General features: G+C 41.9%; 2 protein-coding genes across 2 annotated transcripts; both read left to right on the top strand.

Moving 5' to 3' along the window:
- Positions 1-253: 253 nt before the first annotated feature.
- LOC128895396 (carboxylic ester hydrolase-like) lies at positions 254-9,023 on the top strand. Its single transcript, XM_054157949.1, has 9 exons — positions 254-441; positions 1,344-1,585; positions 3,554-3,849; positions 3,959-4,158; positions 4,931-5,127; positions 7,331-7,496; positions 7,608-7,798; positions 7,857-8,143; positions 8,274-9,023. The coding sequence occupies exons 2-9, from the start codon at positions 1,379-1,381 to the stop codon at positions 8,476-8,478; spliced, it is 1,749 nt and encodes a 582-aa protein (XP_054013924.1). The 5' UTR covers positions 254-441; positions 1,344-1,378; the 3' UTR covers positions 8,479-9,023.
- Positions 9,024-10,578: 1,555 nt separating this feature from the next.
- On the top strand, positions 10,579-11,680 carry LOC128895795 (uncharacterized). The gene is made up of 3 exons (XM_054158721.1): positions 10,579-10,722; positions 10,875-11,087; positions 11,243-11,680. The coding sequence occupies exons 1-3, from the start codon at positions 10,579-10,581 to the stop codon at positions 11,678-11,680; spliced, it is 795 nt and encodes a 264-aa protein (XP_054014696.1).
- The last annotated feature ends 9,243 nt before the right edge of the window (positions 11,681-20,923 follow it).

Here is a 20,923-nt window from a genome sequence, read left to right as displayed (position 1 = left end):
ATCACACAATATTACCAGAGGAATGCACCGTAATCTCTGATAAAAAGTGATCGGTAATTGAATTTCCCTCCTGACATCCGAGTAATTGCTTTATTACGTGTCCCGCTCGCTATTCTCCATAATCGTTCACCACAATTTATTCCGATTTACATCTCACGGAATTCCAGTTACGCGGGATTATCTTCCTCTACCGAGACACGCATTATCAATCGCAGTTATACTGCCGGAAACATCGGTGATCTTGTAACAATCGCGGCGCCTGCGTGAGTGCCGATGAATCGCGTGGACCAACATCATCGGCACTAACGATCCGACGATCGACTCTCACTTGAAACAGTCGTGGCTTTGCCTTCGTGGATCACGCACGCGTTCATCTCGCTTCGTGCAAGGACCAGTGGCGCTCTGTCACCCAAACCCAACGATTAGGAATTTCTTGTATCCGTACGTAGACACACAATCTCTTCCTTGCCAGCGAATCGTTTCATAACAGTCATCGAGCGGTAATAGAGATATTTCCAACGATGGAAACGTCTTCCAGATGATCATTTGACCTATGATACGAGCGAACGAGTGACGAGTGGGAGAACACGAACAAAAACTGGACAAAGTGAAAATTAAAATATGAAATGCATCTCTTTTTATCTGAATTTGTCGAGCTGACCTCTCAATGAGAAATCGTGGTGACTAAAGACCACGTTTTGAAACGATTCCACTGACAGGTTAATTATCAAGTTTCATTCTTACAAATTGTTATCTTGTTAACGTAATTTATGTAATGCATCGATACCGAGTTAGACAAAATTCATTTTCATTTTGATAATTGAACTTAATTGCTCACTAATTTATTCGAAGGAAAACAAGGAATTGTTGAATTTTAAGATCAACGGCGATAATGCGAAAAAGAATTTCGTTCGATAGGCGTTGCGATGTAGTACTCAAGGAATAATTTGTCCGATTCTATTTTATAAAAAAAACACGTAGTTCGATATCGATGCACTTCGTAATACCAATCGAGAATAATAACTAGAAGTATTCTGTTTGGAAGATGATAATTTCGTTCTATCGTTATCTATCGTTCATCACAGATTCCGATCCTACAAATTTGACGAACGTTTGAAATAACACGCGAGATGAATAAACTAAGATTAATGTGAAAAGATATGTAAATATCTAAAACGATTTCTCATATTTATGATTTACGATGTATGGATAAGTTTTGAAGGTGAAATAAATAACTCGCGCGAGACTGCGAATTTATCATCGTTCGATTTGCATGCGCAAAAACATGTCGAGGAATACTTTTTTTTGCTGTAACAAACGATCCCATGGTTTGGAATCGACAGGAGGGCACACCAACGATTCCTCGAGCTGCGATAAAATGACGAGACACCGAAGCCTCCTGTGGCTCGCGCTGACCTGCGTTTGCTTACTCGAGCTCGCTGCAGCGGAGGTCCATGCACCGTTGGTGAAAATAAAAAACGGAACGTTGTCGGGGCTGATTATGAAAACCAGACACGGCAGAGAGTTCACGAGTTTCCGGGGAATTCCTTATGCGCTACCACCTCTTGGAGAACACAGATTCGAGGTAACACATTGGCTTTCGATTTAAAATAACTCATCCTTATCACTTAATAATCGAAGACCGCAACAACTAGCGTGCTGAGAAAACAATTAGAAAGCGAGCGAAATCCGCGTAAATAACAGGAATCGTATCACTTGTTTTATAAAGTGACATGTTCCAATTATCTCCTGCGAGACTCATTATCCCTGTTATCTAATTTGCGAACTTGATCTTAATGATTCCTTGCATAATTCGCTGTGCACAGTTCTGTGCACTTTTCGAGTACAAGAAGCACAGGTAAGCAGACGGGTCTTTCGATTACGGACGTACTTGAGAGGAGATAAAAGTACTGCGAGCATCCATACGCACACATACGTAAACCGAATTACATAAAAGATTTCCTAACGCTTCACCATATCTTTTTGTTGGTAATTCCGTTGCGAAGAACTAAAAGAAGGTATCTGGTGAATGTCTGACAAGTTGCGCGTTTCGCAACGACATGGTCGATAAAAACGAATCGTGTCACAAATAATTCTTAGATCGGCAGAGACGAGGCTAATTAACCTCGTCTGTGAATTCATGCCACCGCGACGTCGTTGTGTAATACACACGATACGCGCGAAAATATTGAAAATATATGTTATATATTTCAACGCAGGAACTGTTGTTAACCTTGTCGTCTGAATAATATTATTTAAACAGTTCCCGAGTCCTTCGCGGAATGTGCCTACATCTCGAAAATCTAACTATCCACGTTTCTACTTTACGCACAGTTTCTCATTTTCTCCGGCAAGCAAAAAACCTGTTTTCGTCAACCAATGATGTAATTTTATGTTCTGTTACGCCAGTCACGAGAATGTATTACACTGCCCTCGCGACCTTTTATTCGCGATTATTAAAATCCAATTTTTTCACTATAAATAAACCAGTTCCCGATGTAAATGTTTACACTCTGAACGCTTTACCCAATTGCTTAATCTCAACCTTAATTCGCGCCGAATAGCTTCACGCTGGCTGCATACGCCCGGCCAAGTTTCTGCATAATCGCAGTTCGGGCTGTCAGTTCCTTAAGGAAACGGTATCAACAGCGCGGAAACCACCTAGCATTCTATTACACAACCGTGCAACGTACTATGAACGGTGGCGGATGAAAGCACATTACTCGGAAATTCAAATTACCCTGGAAATATATCGGGAAAGAATGTCGGTTTTGAATAGCGATCGGATCGACGGTTGCAACCGATCTACTCGTAACTGGTTTGATCGTTTTATCGAGATGGAGGCTTACGCAGGCTTGCCATCCTTGAATTATAAGAGAAGGGTACGCGAGACGCTCTTTTAGGGCGACTATTCCACAGAAATGGACAAAGTTGTTATCTAGATAGAAATCGAAATGAAAAATTACGCTGATATCTTCTCCACATAATTACATGTAGGAAGAAGTACTGGAATGGGCAGAGGGTTCATTTAGTGTAATCAGAAAAATCATATTAAATTGCAAGTGGAAAAGTAGGCAAGTAGGCTATGTTTATGGATAACGTAACTGTAATATCAATCAAGGAAGGGGCTGAGAATTGTTTCGATACGATCGATTCATTTATGAGTTCGATTCATGCCTTTGTGATATGAGAGTCAATATCAGGAATGTTTTCACACGACGTGCCACGTACTAAAACATGTGACGAGTGTCATACCAGTTTGAAATACATTTGCAACTCATTGGAAATAAACGAAGGGACAATGTGAACGTCGATCATAATTAATAACCCGTTAAATCACAATGTAATGAATATTACATAGCTGATCGTATTACCTTCCATTAATTGAAAAGCGATAACAAATCTATTAAATAGAAAAACAATGCTACGAGCTGAACAATGATTTGCAGACTGAAATTACTCGAACAAAACGTTGAAAGATTAGTTTGAAATTACGCGACTCGTGTATTTGCGCATGAAACGTGCTAACAACCCGCGATCTGTTTGTCCACAGCCGCCGAAGCCATCGAAACCGTGGACGGGAGTTCGATCTGCTCAAGACGACGCCAACATCTGCACCCAGAGAAACATCTACACTTATCAGGAAGAAGTAGTCGGCGACGAAGACTGTCTTTATTTGAACGTTTACACGCCGAAGTTGCCTACGAAGAGTGATGAAGTGAAAGGAGGCTATCCCGTTATGATTTGGTTCCACGGTGGCGGCTGGGTTTGTGGCGCCGGCCATTCGGAGTACTACAGTCCTAAATTCCTGCTGGACTATGACGTGATTCTGGTCACCGTGAATTATAGGTAAGGTTTCCATACAAGTGAAACGTGTGAGAGAAAAATCGGTAAAAATTCTTTGGAGATGGGAAGTGAAGAAAAGATCGAGGAATATTTGTTATTGTTCACCTCGTAGATTGGGACCACTGGGATTCTTGAGTACGGAGGATACGGTATGCCCTGGGAACAATGGACTGAAGGACCAAGCGCAATCCATTCGATGGGTGAACGAGAACATCGCCAATTTCGGCGGCAATCCGAATCGAGTGACGATCTTCGGCGAGAGCGCTGGAGGCGTCAGCGTCCATTACCATATGATGAGCAATTTGACGAAAGGTCAGTGATATTCACCGAAAGTTAATCTCCTTTAGATCAAGTAGTCCTTGGATTGAGTCGTCGAAATCTGTAAAGAATAAAGATTTCACGTGAAATTTAAACGAAAAATTTATACATAATTCTCTTGAAAAAAAAGCAATATAATACTTTGCCAAGAAACAGAACATAATAAACAGAAAAGAATGAACTGGCCAATCGTTGCCAATCACTCCTCGAGACTAAAGTAATTAATCCAGGTGTCTGCTAATTACTTAATACTACAGCGACAGGTGTGAAATAAAATCTAACTGAGACCACGTGTACGTAAACATCAATTCTTCTTTGCCTTACAACGACGATAAGCTACAAGTTCGTCGGTAAAAAACGGAAAAAAATACGACAACTCGGGCTGATTTATGCGTGCAACGCACTGGTTTATAACGCATTCGTTGTTCTAAACGATTTTATTATAGCTAGCAATGCCAGGGTAACAGTAATCGCGACATAATTCTCCCAGTTAGACAAGCCTCGCGAAGTTTCGTAACGAGCAGCTAGTGTGCGGCACGTTACAAACGAATAGCGCGCTTGGATTCCCATAAACACCCACCGTGAATTCGTAATCAGCTTTGCCAGGAAAAACGTACTTCTGAAAACTTTGGTCGGTCGCGTTCGAGCGTCGTATTGCGCGTCGTTCGCTGAATAATCCTGAATAGATTAATTATAATTTGAATCACGCGATGGCTAACTCGTTTGGTGTATTCCGCTTGTGTGTAACATCGTTTGTTTCAAACAGGTATGTTCCAACAAGCGATCTCGCAAAGCGGCAACGCTTATTGTCCGTGGGCTCTGATGAGACCAGGCAAAGCGAAGGAGAATGCTGCCAAGATGGCAGACCTTTTGGATTGTCCTTCGACTAATTCGAAGAAAATGGTCGAATGTCTGCGCACGAAGGATGCTGTCGACATCATCGCCACCGATCGTGCTTTTCCGGTAACTATGATTTTCTTTTTGTGATTTTGGGTTTGGCTCTCAGACTTCTTCTCTTCATTACCCTATAGATCCACTGACCCCACCACAGCTCGGGTACCTCGGGATCGCGAAACCCGTACTGTCGCTACGATTAAACATAACTACTGCCCCTGATGTAAAAAAATATACGTGTCGGATTCAGTAACCTCCTCTTTTTCGATGTCGGTTAAAAATATTTTCCTACGTCTTGCGAAATCGCGTCAATTACAATTTTACGACACGCGAACACAACTTTAAACCAGAGTTTTTAATTAAACGTCAGAGAGTGATGCTTTAAACGGAAGTTCGCTGATCGTGAAAAATGATCAGGAATGTGTTTACAGTTCTAAGAAATCGGAACTTCATGCTACGTAATTTTGCAAATTATAGTTCACATCGCGATCAACCACCTTGCAATACATTCAAAGCTCGATCGCTTTAATTGCCGTTCCTTGTAATCCGCTCGTCTCGTATGACGCGTTTCCACCTCGTTCGTATTATTTGCATACCACAGACATGCGCTCCCGGCAGCTGTCCAAACGTCAAATTGCACGTGTTCGCGATTTTTTGCGTGTACCAACAGGTATACTCGCGCTAAGACGGCACCATTACTAATCGTTCGCGTGCGTTCACCGCACTGTCATCTTAACTCTTACAACTGAAAATAATGATTATTTTGCAGAAGCTATCTAATGACAAATTAAATCTTTAATAAATTTATTGTATATCGTAATGGAGCTTATCCTCAGCCTTCGATTTTCTCGCAGATTCCTTCGAATTGTTCAGCGAAGCGTATTATTTTTCAGCACTACAGATACACTTTTATTTCTGTCTTGATCCTATTTTTATTCCCATCCATCGAGCATGAAGGCATTTCCTGTCAAATACGTTTAGATTAAAATGGTTCTGCTTATGCATGGCATGGTAATTGCATAAACACCGGTAAACCTTGTCATTGAAATTGTACACGGGTAGGCTCACGATCATAAAGAACCATGCGAATTTATTCTTATTACATAAACTATCTCGTAATCTGGAACGATAGGAAAACAAGTCACAGCACCGATTCCGTAACTTGTAATTACCCTCGTGTAATCTCAATCAGAAATTTATGGTTCGTGCAAGGTAGACCTTGCGTTCGTAGAGGTCTTCGCGAGTCTCAGGGAGCTGATTATTTTCATTGGGTCATCGAACGCTGAACGTAAAGACAGAAGATGATAATTAGCGAATAACTTGATAAATCTCTGCAAGCTCTCGTCGATGTAAATTACGCTCGTGGGATACCGGACGAATAACTTGTTTGATCTGCTACGCTGAATAATAGACTCGGGAAATGGCCTGACAGAGTACTTCTACGAAATTGGTAGAATAATATAGGGGGAAAAAAGATAAGCAAAATTCAAATGAACGGAGGAAACAAAATTGAATAAGTCATACGCAAATACTTGTGAAATAATCTAATACAATATTTCTGCGAAATTAGTAAAGAGATATAAGGAAAACCGAGAACAAGGAAAATCCGATCGAGCAAGGGAAACACATTTGAATAAAACACGTGTATGCAAAGATTTATGAAATGACTTAATACTTCTATGAAATTCAAAATAGTGAAACTCGAAAACAAGTCGAATTGAATCGAACAGAAAAAGGATGAATTATAATAGAAGATGAAGATAATACGTTTTAAATGAACTTTCAAGAAAAATTTATTCCGAAGATTAAAGATTGTATCGTCGAATAATTTGTCAAAGATCTGTCAACTGGCGTCAACACACCGTTCGGTAAATATTTAAATAACGAAGTTCTGGAAAAACCAGTTTCGTGCAACCGCCAATCCATCGAGAGTTTGCATTTGGATGTTACGTTCGCAACAAAGTCAGCCTGACGACAATAATTTCAAATCAAGTCGTACCTGTGTCTTCCATCGAATGTCTAACCATCCACGAAGTCACAAGGAAACTTCCGCCCATTGGATAATTGCGGTTTCACGGCAGATTAACACAGAAGTGAAAGCGTACATAAAACGAGATGTTGAATCAACTATAGTCCTTCGAAGTGTAGTTTTTGCATACTTCTTTTTGCGATGGTCACGAATGAAGAAGTCTTATCTCATAAAATAATAGGCTTTATATTTGAATTGAAAATGGGGCACCTCTAATGCTTTACAATTTATAATTATTGCTAGGTGTTCAACTACTGTCCAATGATACCGTTCAGACCTGTGATCGAGCCTGTCCATCCTGGCGCTCTTTTAACGGAAGATCCTGCAGTTGCATCGAAGAACGGTCGCTTGATGGACATACCATGGATGACAGGAGTTACATCCGAAGAAGGAGCCCTTGTTGTGCCAGGTACTTGTACACCAGCGTATGATTAATACCTTCCTAACGACGTTAGCCGTGAGTTCGTTATCCTTACAATACGAGACTCCTTTTAAACGGAGACAAATTATTTGTTACCAGGACTGTATACAAGAGAGGATGGGAATTTGATTAAGAAGCTGAACGAAGACTTCCTAGACATTGCACCTGTGACACTGATCTTCGATCAGACGTGCCCTAAGAAGGAAATAAAACGCGTGTCTGCCGAAATACGAAAGTTCTACTTTGGCGAGGCCCCGATCGACAATTCCACGCGACTCAATCTCGTAAATGTGAGTACGGAGTGTAAAATATAAATCCCCAATTCAACGTTGTTGCATTGTTTTACAGATGTACAGCGATGCTTGGTTCATTCATGCGGCTCAAAAGTCGGTGCTCGATTATCTGAATAAGCAGTCCTCCCCAGTGTATTATTACTTCTTATCCTATCGGGGTAGCGCATCCTTCAGCATGATATTCGGCGATCCTGACAATAATTACGGCGTATCGCACGCAGACGAACTCCAGTACTTGTTCCCGGTTGGTGAGCAACTGTTCTCGCATATACAGCTCACCAAGAGAGATCAAGAAATGATCGACGCCATAACGAGTTTATGGTTCAATTTCGCCAATACCGGGTGAGTGGTCGACCAAACAAGGATTCCTTTGACTCGATATGACTGTAGCGATCATAAATTATAATTATCGTGAAGCATGTCGTCGATATGATATACTTCGCGATGTATTGAATTTCAAATTATTTTTCAGCAATCCCACGCCAGAAGTATCGAAGCAAGTGCCGATCAAGTGGAAGCCAGTTAGAACAAAGAGCCTCGAGTACCTCAATATAGGCCAAAAGAATATCAAAATGGCGGATAACCTTCTTCCAGACAGAGTCAGTTTCTGGGATCAGTTGCCGATACGACCGGATTTGGACGACGCCGATAATCGGCAACAAAAAGACGAATTGTAGAGAATCTACTTAAAAATTGTCGTATACGACGTACCTACGTGTCATCGAAAATCATAAAACTTAACGAATGGCCGGCGTGAAACGACGTAAATTGTATCTCCGGCCTTGACCATCGCATCTTCAGTTTCAAACATCCAGAAACATGATTCGTAGTCTGTGGACTCGAAACGAACGCATCAGACCATTGGTAGTTTACAATTTTTTTTTAAGCTCGCGATCAATTAAAAGTATAACAATTTTGTACATTCAACGAGTAAACTATTCATTTTCACTCGGAATAAATAGGAATAAAGGAACTTAATCATAAATCAATCAAATTAAACACGATCAAAATTGACTCTACATATTTTGTGGTCATAAATTCCCTTTCACTTTGCATAGACGTCTTCCAACGAGTTGGAACTATTTTAGATAGAAATAAATTGTCCATTCGATCACAAATGTAAAAAATTGAACCAATTAATAATTGTATGGTTTAATATCGATATAAGTGTGTATAAAGTATGTATATAATAATGTTCCGAATAAAAGACAAACAAAAGCGATCACCTATTTTTCAATTTTCGTTTCTTAGGTTTCGAACGCTTTTTCACTGGTTCTTTCGTAGGAGCGGGGTCAGGCGAAATCGGTTGCTCGCGTTGCAACGGTGTTACCAACAGTGCCATGCAAGCCAATGAATAATTTTCTGGATAACAACTCTCAAAAATTTGGAACCTGTTGTCTTTCCATCCCAGATGCTTGTACGGGATTTCGAAGATCGTTTCGAATCCCAGTCTGTTGGCTGCAAACGCCAAAAAAGTTGAAACTAAACAAATTACACAAACTAATTTCGATATCATTTTAACCATCTATGGGAAAAGTGACATGTACCGATCGTTTGTCCAGCACCGGAAGTGATTTCCCCGACGCAAGCACACGCAGATTCGACCGCTCGAGTAACGCAAGAACGAACCAATGCCGTGCCAATGCCTCTATTCTGATGATCCGATGTTACGCAAAGTATATCAAGGGACACTATCTTCTCTGCATTTAGCGTTTCGTAAAATAACGCCTTGGCAATGGCGTAACTCTTCAACAGCGTTATTTCGCGTAGCGCGTCTCCCTGATGCAACTGATTGGAATGTAAATGTATTTTCTACGTTGGAATCACGTAAAGATAATCAATCAACAATAATTTTCCTTGGTGTTATGATCACTCGCACATAAGCTGATCGACTACCTCGATCTTCATTCGTCTTTGATGCTTTCTCAGAATTGTCGACGCGATGAGCACGCCCACCATCTTTTCGGTACCCTCTTCGAGAGCGCATAGACTTATCAGTTCGTTCATTTTACTTAAAACGATGCTCATGAAAGATCTGACCGAAACAGCGTCATTGTGCAACCCAACGGCTTTGCACACTGGCTCTTTTTCGCAGAAGTTGTCCTGAAATATTCAAACGATACTAAGACAGCGGCTAACAATAGAAATAGTGTATCCGTTTACGCTAACGAGAGTATTCGAGCGCAATTAAAACGATAAAATGGGAGTACACTCCCGAATGGGTCTCTAGAATGGGTAATAATCTATGCCTCGAACAATAATGTACTAGCACGAAGCGTAACGCTTGCATAAACTTATCCAGCCCAAGGTCGACGATTCGATAACCGCTCGACTTCCTTTCCCACATCACCGCAGCGTCCGCGCTTTGCGAATTTCTTCCCGACTGTTGACTCTTCTTCATCCTCCCGACGTCCTCCTGCACGGCGAGGAGGTCGCATTCCTTGATCGAGTTTTCATTGCTGTACGGGATTACGTGAAAGGACTCGTCTGGTACAAGCATGTTTCGATGCGCGGGGAAGGAATCAACGGTTGCGCGATTTTCCTTTACGGCCACGGAGACACGATAAATAATTTTGAAGGATGCATGTGGCGCGGAAAGATTTACTATCGAGGGTATCAGCATTGAACTCGCTCACTATCGAATCGAAACTCTAAATCTTGAAAGATCAATGGCAGCGTAGACGACTTCGTTCCTTAGGCGACAACCCAACACTTTCGAACGACATGCACATCTAAATTTGCCCCTCGGTTTCTAACGTATATTCATTGCTACCAAGATGGACGTTCTCGATGAAAAGGACGAGCAAACGTTGCAGACGGAAGCCCGATTGAAGGCCCCTCTCGTGTGGGATTCGCCAGAGAATTGCGCGATTAAGGACCTGCACCAGACGCGGTACGACGAGGCTCTGCGTTTGATCAAAGTTCAGCGACGAAAACGAATCCGTGACCGACACAGTACAGTTCGCCGTCGTCTTTTCAGCGACGTTTCGCCAATCGGTTTCTCCAGATCTTCACGCTTGTTCTGGCGTGACGACGACCGATCGTAACGCGATCCGATTCGTGTTTTTCGCAGCACCACTACTTTCGCGAGGAACCTATGTGCAAGGCATCCTCGTTGCTGCGGGACCAGTCATCCGTGAATGGATACATGGAGCTCATAAGAACACGAATGAAGGACACAACGAGCCTGATCGCTGTCAGCGTTAACTCCGGTCGCGTGATCGGAGTCGCCGTCACGAGGATCAACAGCGACCAGGAGAAAACGAACACTTACAGCAGGCACCAAGTAAGCATTGCCAAAAGGATCTATGGGCCAAAATTCGTGAAAATTACCACCAGGTTTAAATTTTCTCTCGAGAATGTCGAAGATTAGATAATTTGAGAACAAATAACATAGCCGAGCGACGACCACGTTTCAAGAAAAATAACCATGGTTTTCAGATCCTGGAAGGCGAGACCCTTCAGAAGATCGTGCATCTGAAGAACACGTTGATCCAGCAAACGAACGCTTACGAAAGGTTCGGCCACGATGAATATTTCCGTATATACATTCTCTGCGTGCACCCGTCTTATCACGGGAAAGGTATCGAAATCGCGCTTCTGAATGCTTGCGTGCAGGTAGCGAGAACCTTGAACATGCCTGCGATAGGTGGTATATTCACGTGTGGCGCAAGCCAATCCAGAGCAGAGAGCGTGGGCTTTCAGCTTCTGTCGGAGATACGCTACAGCCAGTGGATCATCAACAACCGGGTCGTGTTCGATGATCCAGGCAGAGGAAACTATTCTGCAGCCTTTATGGGCATGTCCATAACGCTCGAAGAAGACCCTAAGGACGATGAAACGTCCGTCGATGAACTGGAGAAACGTGACTTGGAGTGATAATAAAATTGAATTATTAAAAAGTTCGACGAGCAAGCGATCGTAAAACTTATTTATATTTTTCAACGCTTTGGTAATTAAAAAACTCTATACGTTGGTTCCGATGGAATAGAGGACTGCGCTGATAAGACAGTATAGTTATCATCGCATGGTAAGTGGAACTGCGTTATCAACGCCTGATGTTCGTTTCCATTGAACGACTACGGCCGCCAGCTGTCAGATGCCGCCAGCAGCGAACTCGAATGGCGTTTGGATACCATTTTCCCAGAATTTCCCGAGAGGCCCCTTCGAACACCCTTTCTTTGTCCAACCCCCAGCCCTGAGTTGCTTTCGAATTCAACGTACGAGGGATCGAGAAGTTTACCCCACGTGAAGGGCGGCTTTGGGGAATGGAGTTTCACCCTACAGAATGGGGGAGACCATAATGCCGCCCAGGTCGAGACGCGCCATTTTGTAAATCAAAGGGCCACGATGCCACGATGGAAAATTCTCGATTTTCCGTAACGTTTCACTGATTACGCAACAGTAGACGCGATCGCTATGAAAATTCATGAAAGAAACGGTACTCGCTGGCTCGAAAACTAAACGTGTGCGAATATTTCTAACTGAGCGATACAATTTTCATCGTTTCGATGTTTAATTAGTCCTAGGAAGTTGTGAAGTTCGGATTGAGATGGGATCTTAGTTTATTTCTGAACGAAGACGGAAATTTTTCTGAGAAACGACGATGAATCTATGTCGCTGGTACCACTATTTTTTGATATTGTTGTGCGTCGTTAAACTATACGTATGATGCTTGAATTTTTCTGAATTCTTCGTTGTTTGAATATTTAAAAGTAGAAACTTCTCGAAATTAAAGTACTAAACTGTTCAATGATATGATTACGTGATATTTCACAGAACATGGATTGCGACGAGCACTCATCTCCAAGAGTTGGAAACGTTAATTTAGTGACTTGTAAACGCAAACAAAAAGAATCAAATTTGTAGTGGTACAATTTGAAGGCTAAAGGAATGAGTGGTATCACATTTTCAATAAAATCAAGCGGAAAACATGCGATATTTCCCAAAAACATGCATTGCCAGTCGAGGATTCGTGTTACTTGAATGGATATGAAATTATACAAAGACTGCAAAGAAAAGGTCATTTTTATAAATAAATACCATGACGGAACATTGCATGGGTACAATGCAAAGACTTGCGGTTTCATAATAAAACAACAGAATTATAGAAATGTAGTAAAAAAGAAGCGCGTTTATACACGGTACAAACATCAGGTACCTCGTGTGTAAATAACCTTCTTTTTAAACTCAGAACTAATCGAATAGAATTAAATGCAATCATTTTTCAATATGCTTTCATATCCAAGTGAAAAATAATTATTAATAGTTTTCTTTGCGTATTTTCTTGTCCCATGCAGTGGCGTCCTCTTCAGTTCGCAAGTTCGCAATCGTGGCTCGTTACCGCCATTTTATTTCGCAGCATGGTTCATCTTTTCGAATACTTTATAGAAACATCAGACACGAATATTTTTAATTCATACACCAAAAATACGATTAACTCCATTTCTGTGATCATATACTCGTTCGTACAAAGTAACTTTCATACACGAGAAAAAAAATCGTCTCCCGTTTAAATTTGTAGAAAGTTCTAAGAAGAATCTCGCCCACCGATCCGAAGAAATAATATAATTTCATCGGTAATGAAGGTTAACTAAGGGCTCGTGGCCTTCAATTATTAAGACTCGCTTATGCAACGCGCTGGACTCCTACAAAGAAACAACTTTCCCGTTCCAGACCTTATAGTCTTATGAAAATAAAAATTCATCGTTCGTTACTTGTGGAACTTCCAACTACTAATTAGTTGCAATTTTTACGTTATCTTTCCACGGTATGGCGGGCAACTTGAACGCGTTTCATTTTAGGCAAGTCGCGCAGCGAAAGGTTCAATCTACAAACTAATCAGAAGGCATCGTCACATTTGTTTGTTTAGATTTCCGCAGCGTATATGGTTTTACTCGCGATCGTATCCCGAATTCACAGATGCTCGAAACGAGCCCTTCCACCAGACACGAAAAGATTGTCGCGCGCAGGTATTTTTAGATGCCGTGTCGCGTAATTTCGTTGTTCCTTCGTCTTTACGCTCAATCGGGTTTTTCTTGACGCTACTAATTGTAAGACGCGAAAAGCGTGAGCGTGCGGCGAGGCTACGAGCAGAGGCAACTCGAGAGGCGTTGCCACTGGCAACCGATAAAATGTGGAAGACCCTCTTGATCCTTTTTCGAGGAAACTTTTCGCTGGAATTTTTGCTCGTCCTCCCCAATTATCGGGACGAGCTTATTAGGAGAAATCGCGTTATTGAAACGGTCACGGAACGCTCTTAAAAAATGTTTAACCTTCTTCTGGGCCTGGACGACCGGCTCGTAAATCGTCGTTGTTCGTTTTCAGCTAGAACCGCGGTCACGAATGTTTGGGAAAGTTCTCGGGTCTTTTTATTGCGAGCCTCGAGTTTCGGAAGTCCACGGTCGAGGCAGAGAAACCTAACGGGTCATCCTAACGGAGCGAAATTGTTGATCTATGGCTGCATCCTCGTCTCGACGACTCGTACGAATTCGACGCTGATAATAGTTATTTAAGCCGCCCGTGTTTTTGATAAATCGCGGTCGTGGGAATACTTATTTTCGTCCGAACCAGCAACAGGAAGAGGAAAGACGAGATTGATCGCGTTATGGTCGTCTACGCGACCCTCTTCGGGAACTGTGATCTAATTTCATGAGAAATGAAGAACTAGAAATATAAACGTGCGTATAGATTATAAAATTGATGAAATTTTCCTAGTTTAATGTTCTCGCCAACAGACTATACCAAGTGCTTTGACACTTAAATTTAGGATTTCTCAAAAAGCGGAGTTTATCGATCTGAGGCAATTTCACGTTTCAAACGTGTACATATTACGCAATCTTATATCCCTGTTCTGTAAGAAAACGAACATTGATCTTGAAAACTCTGGCTCAGTTTCATGACATTATCGTTAAATCGTCACTCGTGCGAAGTGAGACAAGGTATTGGAGTGAATTAAACTAGAAATATAAGAAGAAATACGATAGGAATCAGCGATGTAAACGTAGCAAAGCTAGCTGCAAAACGAGATAAAGAAGGTCGCAAACTGCAATGGAAATAAAATCCATTGTTGGAGGCCGCTTTTGAGAGACATGAGCCACGATTTCCGGGAGCGAAAAGGAGGGGGGCCAACGACCCTTCGCATTGGGTCGAGAAAATATAAGCGAGGTCGATATTGAGAACACGAGGAACGAGAAAAGAGGGGAACGACCCCCGAAAAGCCCTAACGCGCTCCATGAGTTTTCCAGGAGGCACGACGCCACGGAAATCGAGAACGTCGATACGTTACAGAATTAAAATTGAATCTTCCACAAACGTCCACGTTCTGTCTCAATTTTCGATCAAATTTAGTCATTCGAAACGTGGATATTAATATAAACATCCATAAAGATCTCAAACAAACAATTATTAAAAGTTCTCGGTTATACAGTCAGTCCCATAAATATTAATTCTAATGAAAAATTCATTTGGTAATATTAAAACTATTATTTAATTTAGCCAATCTTTTTCAACGTAGACGTAGAGGATACGAATATTTATGGGATCGACTGTATATTTATCGATTATATTCATACATCAGAAAACCATGTGTCTTAGTTCGAATGCAAGCACGTTACAACTACTAAAATACCAATTTGTCTAATTCATGGCAAAAATTGCTAAATTGAGATACATTTCACAAAACGATTCACGGAATTCTCTCGTCTCCATTTTGTCTTTACCGCGGCCAGGAATTGATATTTCTAAAAACTGAAATAAATCTCGCTACTTTTCAAACCGTGATCATTTACAATAATCTCCATACTTTCTATTCGATTCGAGGAAAGAAAATCACCTCTAGTTTCGCGCGAGAAGTGAGTTTCGCGTAACGCGGTTTACTCGAGGCGGAATTTTTGTGGCGCGCAACCATCGCGCTGCACGAGGGTTAGCTGTACAGAACAAGGTCCTATTGGCACGATCACACGAATTTTCTCATCGATGTCGAATCAAAGCGCCCTTCGAGCGGTGACCCAAATCCGAAAGGGGGTAACGACCCCGAGCGGGGAATCGCCCCTTAGTCGAATCCGTTTGTTCGTCGTTCCACTCTCTCTCATTCTCTCTCTTACCCTTTTTTTTTTTTGTTTTCGATTGCAAATGGCGAGCCGGGCTCTTTGAATCTCGACTCTCTATGCGCGTCTACGCGGGCCGATGGAGAAACCGGGCCGGTGTCCTTGCGAACCCGTGTACCAACCTCTCTCGGTGAACGAAGCACGTGCAACCGTCTCTGTTCCATCTTCCAACGTGCTTTTTACCTGCGATACGTGTGTCTAAGAAGTATACAACCAGGCCTGTGAGCTAATTATACGAGGGGACCGTGAAACCCTGCTCCCAGTTTCCCCGAATTTACGTGCGCGCGCTATCGAGCCTCCATCTTCTTGGGAATCGGTAATAAGGATGAGCGGACCGATCAGGAAATGCAGGCAGCGATCGATTTCGTCTCTTTCGTAGACGACAACGTCCATAACTTTCTAACGACACGATGGAGACGAGAGTGGTGTAAGTTCAGCCTTCTTTATTTCAGGATATAAAAGATTTGAGTCTCGATCGGCGACGAAGCGTTGAAATTGAAACGTTTAGACGTCCTAGTTTCACGCGAAATAAAATATAGCCTTCTTAAATCTTCTTGGAAGGTTTTCTTTTTCCTAGTCGCGATGTTACCTGTTCGAGGATTAAAATGCTAGATAAAAACGACGCTCAGGCGGAAAAGTAAAGCTTCGCAGACGGGAGCTGGCTTCTCCTCCAGTTTAAACTTTGCAGGAGATTTACGAGCCAACTATCGATACGCTCCTGGAAGGACCAGAAGGATGCGTGTATTGGAGCGTTTCCATCGTATGAATGGTGGCATACACGTGCATGTACCTAATGCCTATGAAACGAGAGAAGATCTCGTTAGCCATTCAGCTGTGCCTCGCACGTCCATTCAACCCCCTTACCAATACCACAAGAAAGAAATTCTTCGTCGACTATGAGAACTACTTCCGGGTGGAAACTAACTTGTCGAACCATTTCGAGCGGTGAATAACTCCTGGACCCTTTCAACGTGTGCGTGGCTGATACATCCAGCATGATTATAAATATAGAGTGTACCGGATGATTTATTCAATTGCAGACAGACGGCTTGGTGCATCAGACCTAATTTTCTTTACAATTTTATCGTACAATTTCATTTGAAAAGTTAATAAACAAACGTAAAACTAAACTTACGATTTTGTAAAATATACACGAGTGTAACTAATACCTTCAATAGGAAACTAGGTATGTACATAAATCCCTTTCTAAAACTAAATTCTGTCAAATTGTGGTCCAATAAAATGTAGTAGCGTCCGAAACAAGTCGAATCGTATTATAAAGTTCGTCGAACAAAAATCGTGCCACTGAAAAGTTATTTCTAGAGCGTTTTCGCTGGTCTGTCGAACGTTTCGTGTACGATTTAAAAAAAGGAATGGTTCCTACGAAGGGAACTGCACCTTTTCACGGTGCAGCAGGTAAAGGAATTTCCAGGCAAAAGTGTTTCCCGACCGCTAAGTAAACTTCAGTTAGGAAATTCTTGGACGGGCTGCGGAAGATTTAAAAATTCTGTACCAGGCCAACGCATATCCACGATATGCCACCCTAGAGTGCTGTTAGGTCGGATACGCGTACAGACGCACAAGCGTCCATACACGCCCAACGAGCCCTGAACATGCTGGCTTCTAGGAACCCATGGGCGTAGGACTAGCTCGCCTAGCGAAGATCGACTATGAGGATACGTTGCGGATAGAGTCGGTTGAATTTGATAGTAATTTGTCAATTGGACGCCGAACAAAAGCATGCGATTGGGTCTTCTCCGCCATAGACAAGCGTAATCTAGAAATCTATCATAAAAAAATTAGAAGTCAGGCAAATTCAGGGTCTGTTTCAGTCTAATTTTTCTATTTTATGATCGTTGCAGAGTATATTTTTGTATGTGAAAGAAGACCTAAATTAAATATTGAAACGTGTGTTACGTTAATGTTGAGACAGGGAGTGTGACTAAATAAAATTAAAGCCTCTTAGCTACTTCATAGACATTGAGAAATGCGAGTATTTCGTGAAGCAGGAAGCTACTAAGCCGATAAGAAGTTCAAGAAACTCGTGGGTAAAATAATTTTCTACAGATAAGGGGCTACGATAAAAATACTGTACGAAATTATACAAACCCTGGAATCTAACGATATCACCCGAAAATTCTTCGTTTCCTGTGACGATAGGGAACGTAGCCGTGAAGGAAATCGTTTGGTATAAGGAAGCAAATATTAGGACAGACAGATGAGAAAAATATCGAATTCGTCGCTAACGCGATAGGATATTAACGATTAACTTTCTGGTCACACTAATCGCGCGGTCGATGTATAAACTTATGAAGTTCCGTTGCGAAAGACACGCCATAAAGAATTCCCCGAAGTTCATTGACGCAATGATTCGTCGAAGTTCTTGCATTATTTAAGATCGAATATACACTTCGCAAGGTTTCCAATTCGCAACTATAAACTTAACTTTTACTTGAAACCAGACTATTTCGTAGTTACAAAATGTTTGATTTAAAATACAGAGTTAAAAAGTTCAACGAGTATCCACTGCAAATTATGGCTTAAGACATTTGCGCTGTTTTTTTTTTTTTTTTTTTTTTATTCTGGATTGTAAAAGGATTTCCAAAAGGGGCGTTAGGATTTTATTTTTTAATGACAAAGTGCATTATACTATTAAAGGCATAGTACATTTTTATATTAAAAAACAAATCGTCAAAGTCCCATTTGGAGCACTCTTTTACATCTTTGTTTCGTTATTAAAAATTTCCCGTACCAGATAAGAAATTAGGCCCGTGGCATGGTTGCCTACGTGATGCGCGCTACCGGAAGCGGATCATCGTTTTCCGCCACGGACTTTCGCGGCGAAAAAATAAAGGGAGAAATTGTAAGGGCGCGGAGAGATCCGGTGGTGCACGGCGCGGGGAAAATTTTTTTCGCGTGCGCCGAAAGGGGGAAAAAGGAGATATAAATACATAAAAGCATCCCTCCAGCGAAACCCCTGCGACAGGGTGGCCAGGAGGGTCACATTTGCCGCGCTTTTTCGACACGGGCCGGTTCGCGAAATCTAATTGGTCAATCGGGAAACAGCCATCTTTTAAATGGGCGTAGCCCCTCGTTAATACAGGGTGACTCACCCCTGTCGGCTTGGAAAGCCCGTGCCTACCGTCCGCTAACCCTCTCCCAGAACTTCCCCTACCTCCCGCCAGCACACTCTTCTCTTTCCCTTTGTGGGATCTGCTTTCTCTTCTCAGCTATCCTGGACACGGTTTTTCTTTCTCTCTGGCCCCTTTCGCTCTTGTCACGTATACATATTTCCTCTTTATCTGTCCCCTTTCGCTCCGTCAGCTTCTTCTCTTACCCGCTCGTCGGCAGGGAAACTCTCCCGCCACTTTGTCTCTCACTCTCTTTCTCGCCGTATCGTCCATCCTCGTTGGTAACGAGCCCGGTGCCCCTACTTTCCCGGCGTTTCCGCGCGCGGCTTTCCGCCCTTTCTATTTTTACACCCAATATCTCTCCCCTTCGACGCTTTCCCGACTCACCCTCTTGAAACTTTTACCGCGCCTGCCGGCCTGCCCCCGCCCGAACGCTCGCGAGATCCACCAAGGCAGATGATACCCAGGACAACTTTCCTTTTTCAGGCTTACGGACGTGTATACATACAGTGAACGAAAGTCTAGGCCAGCGATTCCCGAACTTTTCTTCGTAGCGTAACGTTTTTCGTTTTGCTGTATCGTATAATACGATACATAGAAGAGACCTTGAAATTTCCTTGATACCTTAATGTATAATAATACACTACACGTCATACATTATATTTTTGATAATATTCGATTGTAGCTCTTGGTCTGCTACAATCTAAATAATTTTTTTACGGACAATAAAGAACTTCAATTGTCTTCATTTTATAGTTTTGTTTTTCTTTTCTTGTAATTCCGTATATAGTTCTAACAGATTTACCACGCAACATTTGTGCAGAGTGCACAAAACGCAGTTTGGGGAACGCCTGGTTCAGACGTTCTCGAGAGAAACGACGCCATTCTGCCGGGCAAGGAAACCACGAACGAAGAAACGACAAGTTTTACTTTCATCGGTTTCCTTTCCCACTGTTTTCTCTCAAGTATCGAATTCCAGACGCCTCTGTTCTCGCTCTACTATTAAAATGAATGGAAGGAACACCTTCCCATGAATACGACAAAGTTTCGCCAGTGAGAATGTTTACTGGCATAAACAAGTACCACGTTTAAGAAATTTAGCGGTAAAATGCGTCAGAGAACATCAAGGAGGCAAAATAGAAATCTAGAACCTGGAAAATATTCAGTTGCACAACTGATTAAATATAATCGCACCGTATTTCAGGGAAACGAACTGTCGCTTGCAGTTCAAGATTTTATATGACATTTGGAAATAATCGAGACAAAAGCCAGACAATGAAGAGCGAGCGTAAACATGCACCAGAACCTTTGCTTCATTCCCAAATTACAGAGCTTATTGTTCAGAAGTCGTATCCAGAACCCAGTCGTTATTTGTTAAATAGAAATTGAAGAAACATCTTTCCAAGTAATTGTAAAAATTGGAATTAGTTATTTTGGAGGTCCTGATGATATTTCATAACTGAAATTCTTCATAGAGTTATAATTCAAGTATTTTTTGCAGAGGCATTTAAAATAATATAGCTAAAAAAAATTTAATTTTATGTCAGTTAGTATGAAAGCGTATAGCGTACCAATGTCCGTTGCAGTTCTCATGCACCGCTGGCAAAGTGCATTACCCCTCGCTTGAACGCGGGATGTGGTACCCCACCATCGTGCAGTTTCTCTCCCACACGGCGTCAAATATGCGATGCACGATGCAAGACCTCGTTTGCGGCATGCGTAAATGTGCATTGCCATCGCCCCACCAACGGTACGTCCGCCAATAGACGTCTGCTACGGATCTGTAATGAAGTCCACGATCGAGAGCGTGTTACTTACGTATTTTCTAACAGAGAAAGTAACGAATAAAGTATAAGACACGATTTATTTTATTATTTGTTCGA

The sequence above is a fragment of the Hylaeus anthracinus genome, unplaced genomic scaffold (assembly GCF_026225885.1).
Source record: "Hylaeus anthracinus isolate JK02 unplaced genomic scaffold, UHH_iyHylAnth1.0_haploid 5, whole genome shotgun sequence".
NCBI lineage: Eukaryota > Metazoa > Arthropoda > Insecta > Hymenoptera > Colletidae > Hylaeus > Hylaeus anthracinus.
This window is presented reverse-complemented; position numbering and strand designations above follow the sequence as displayed.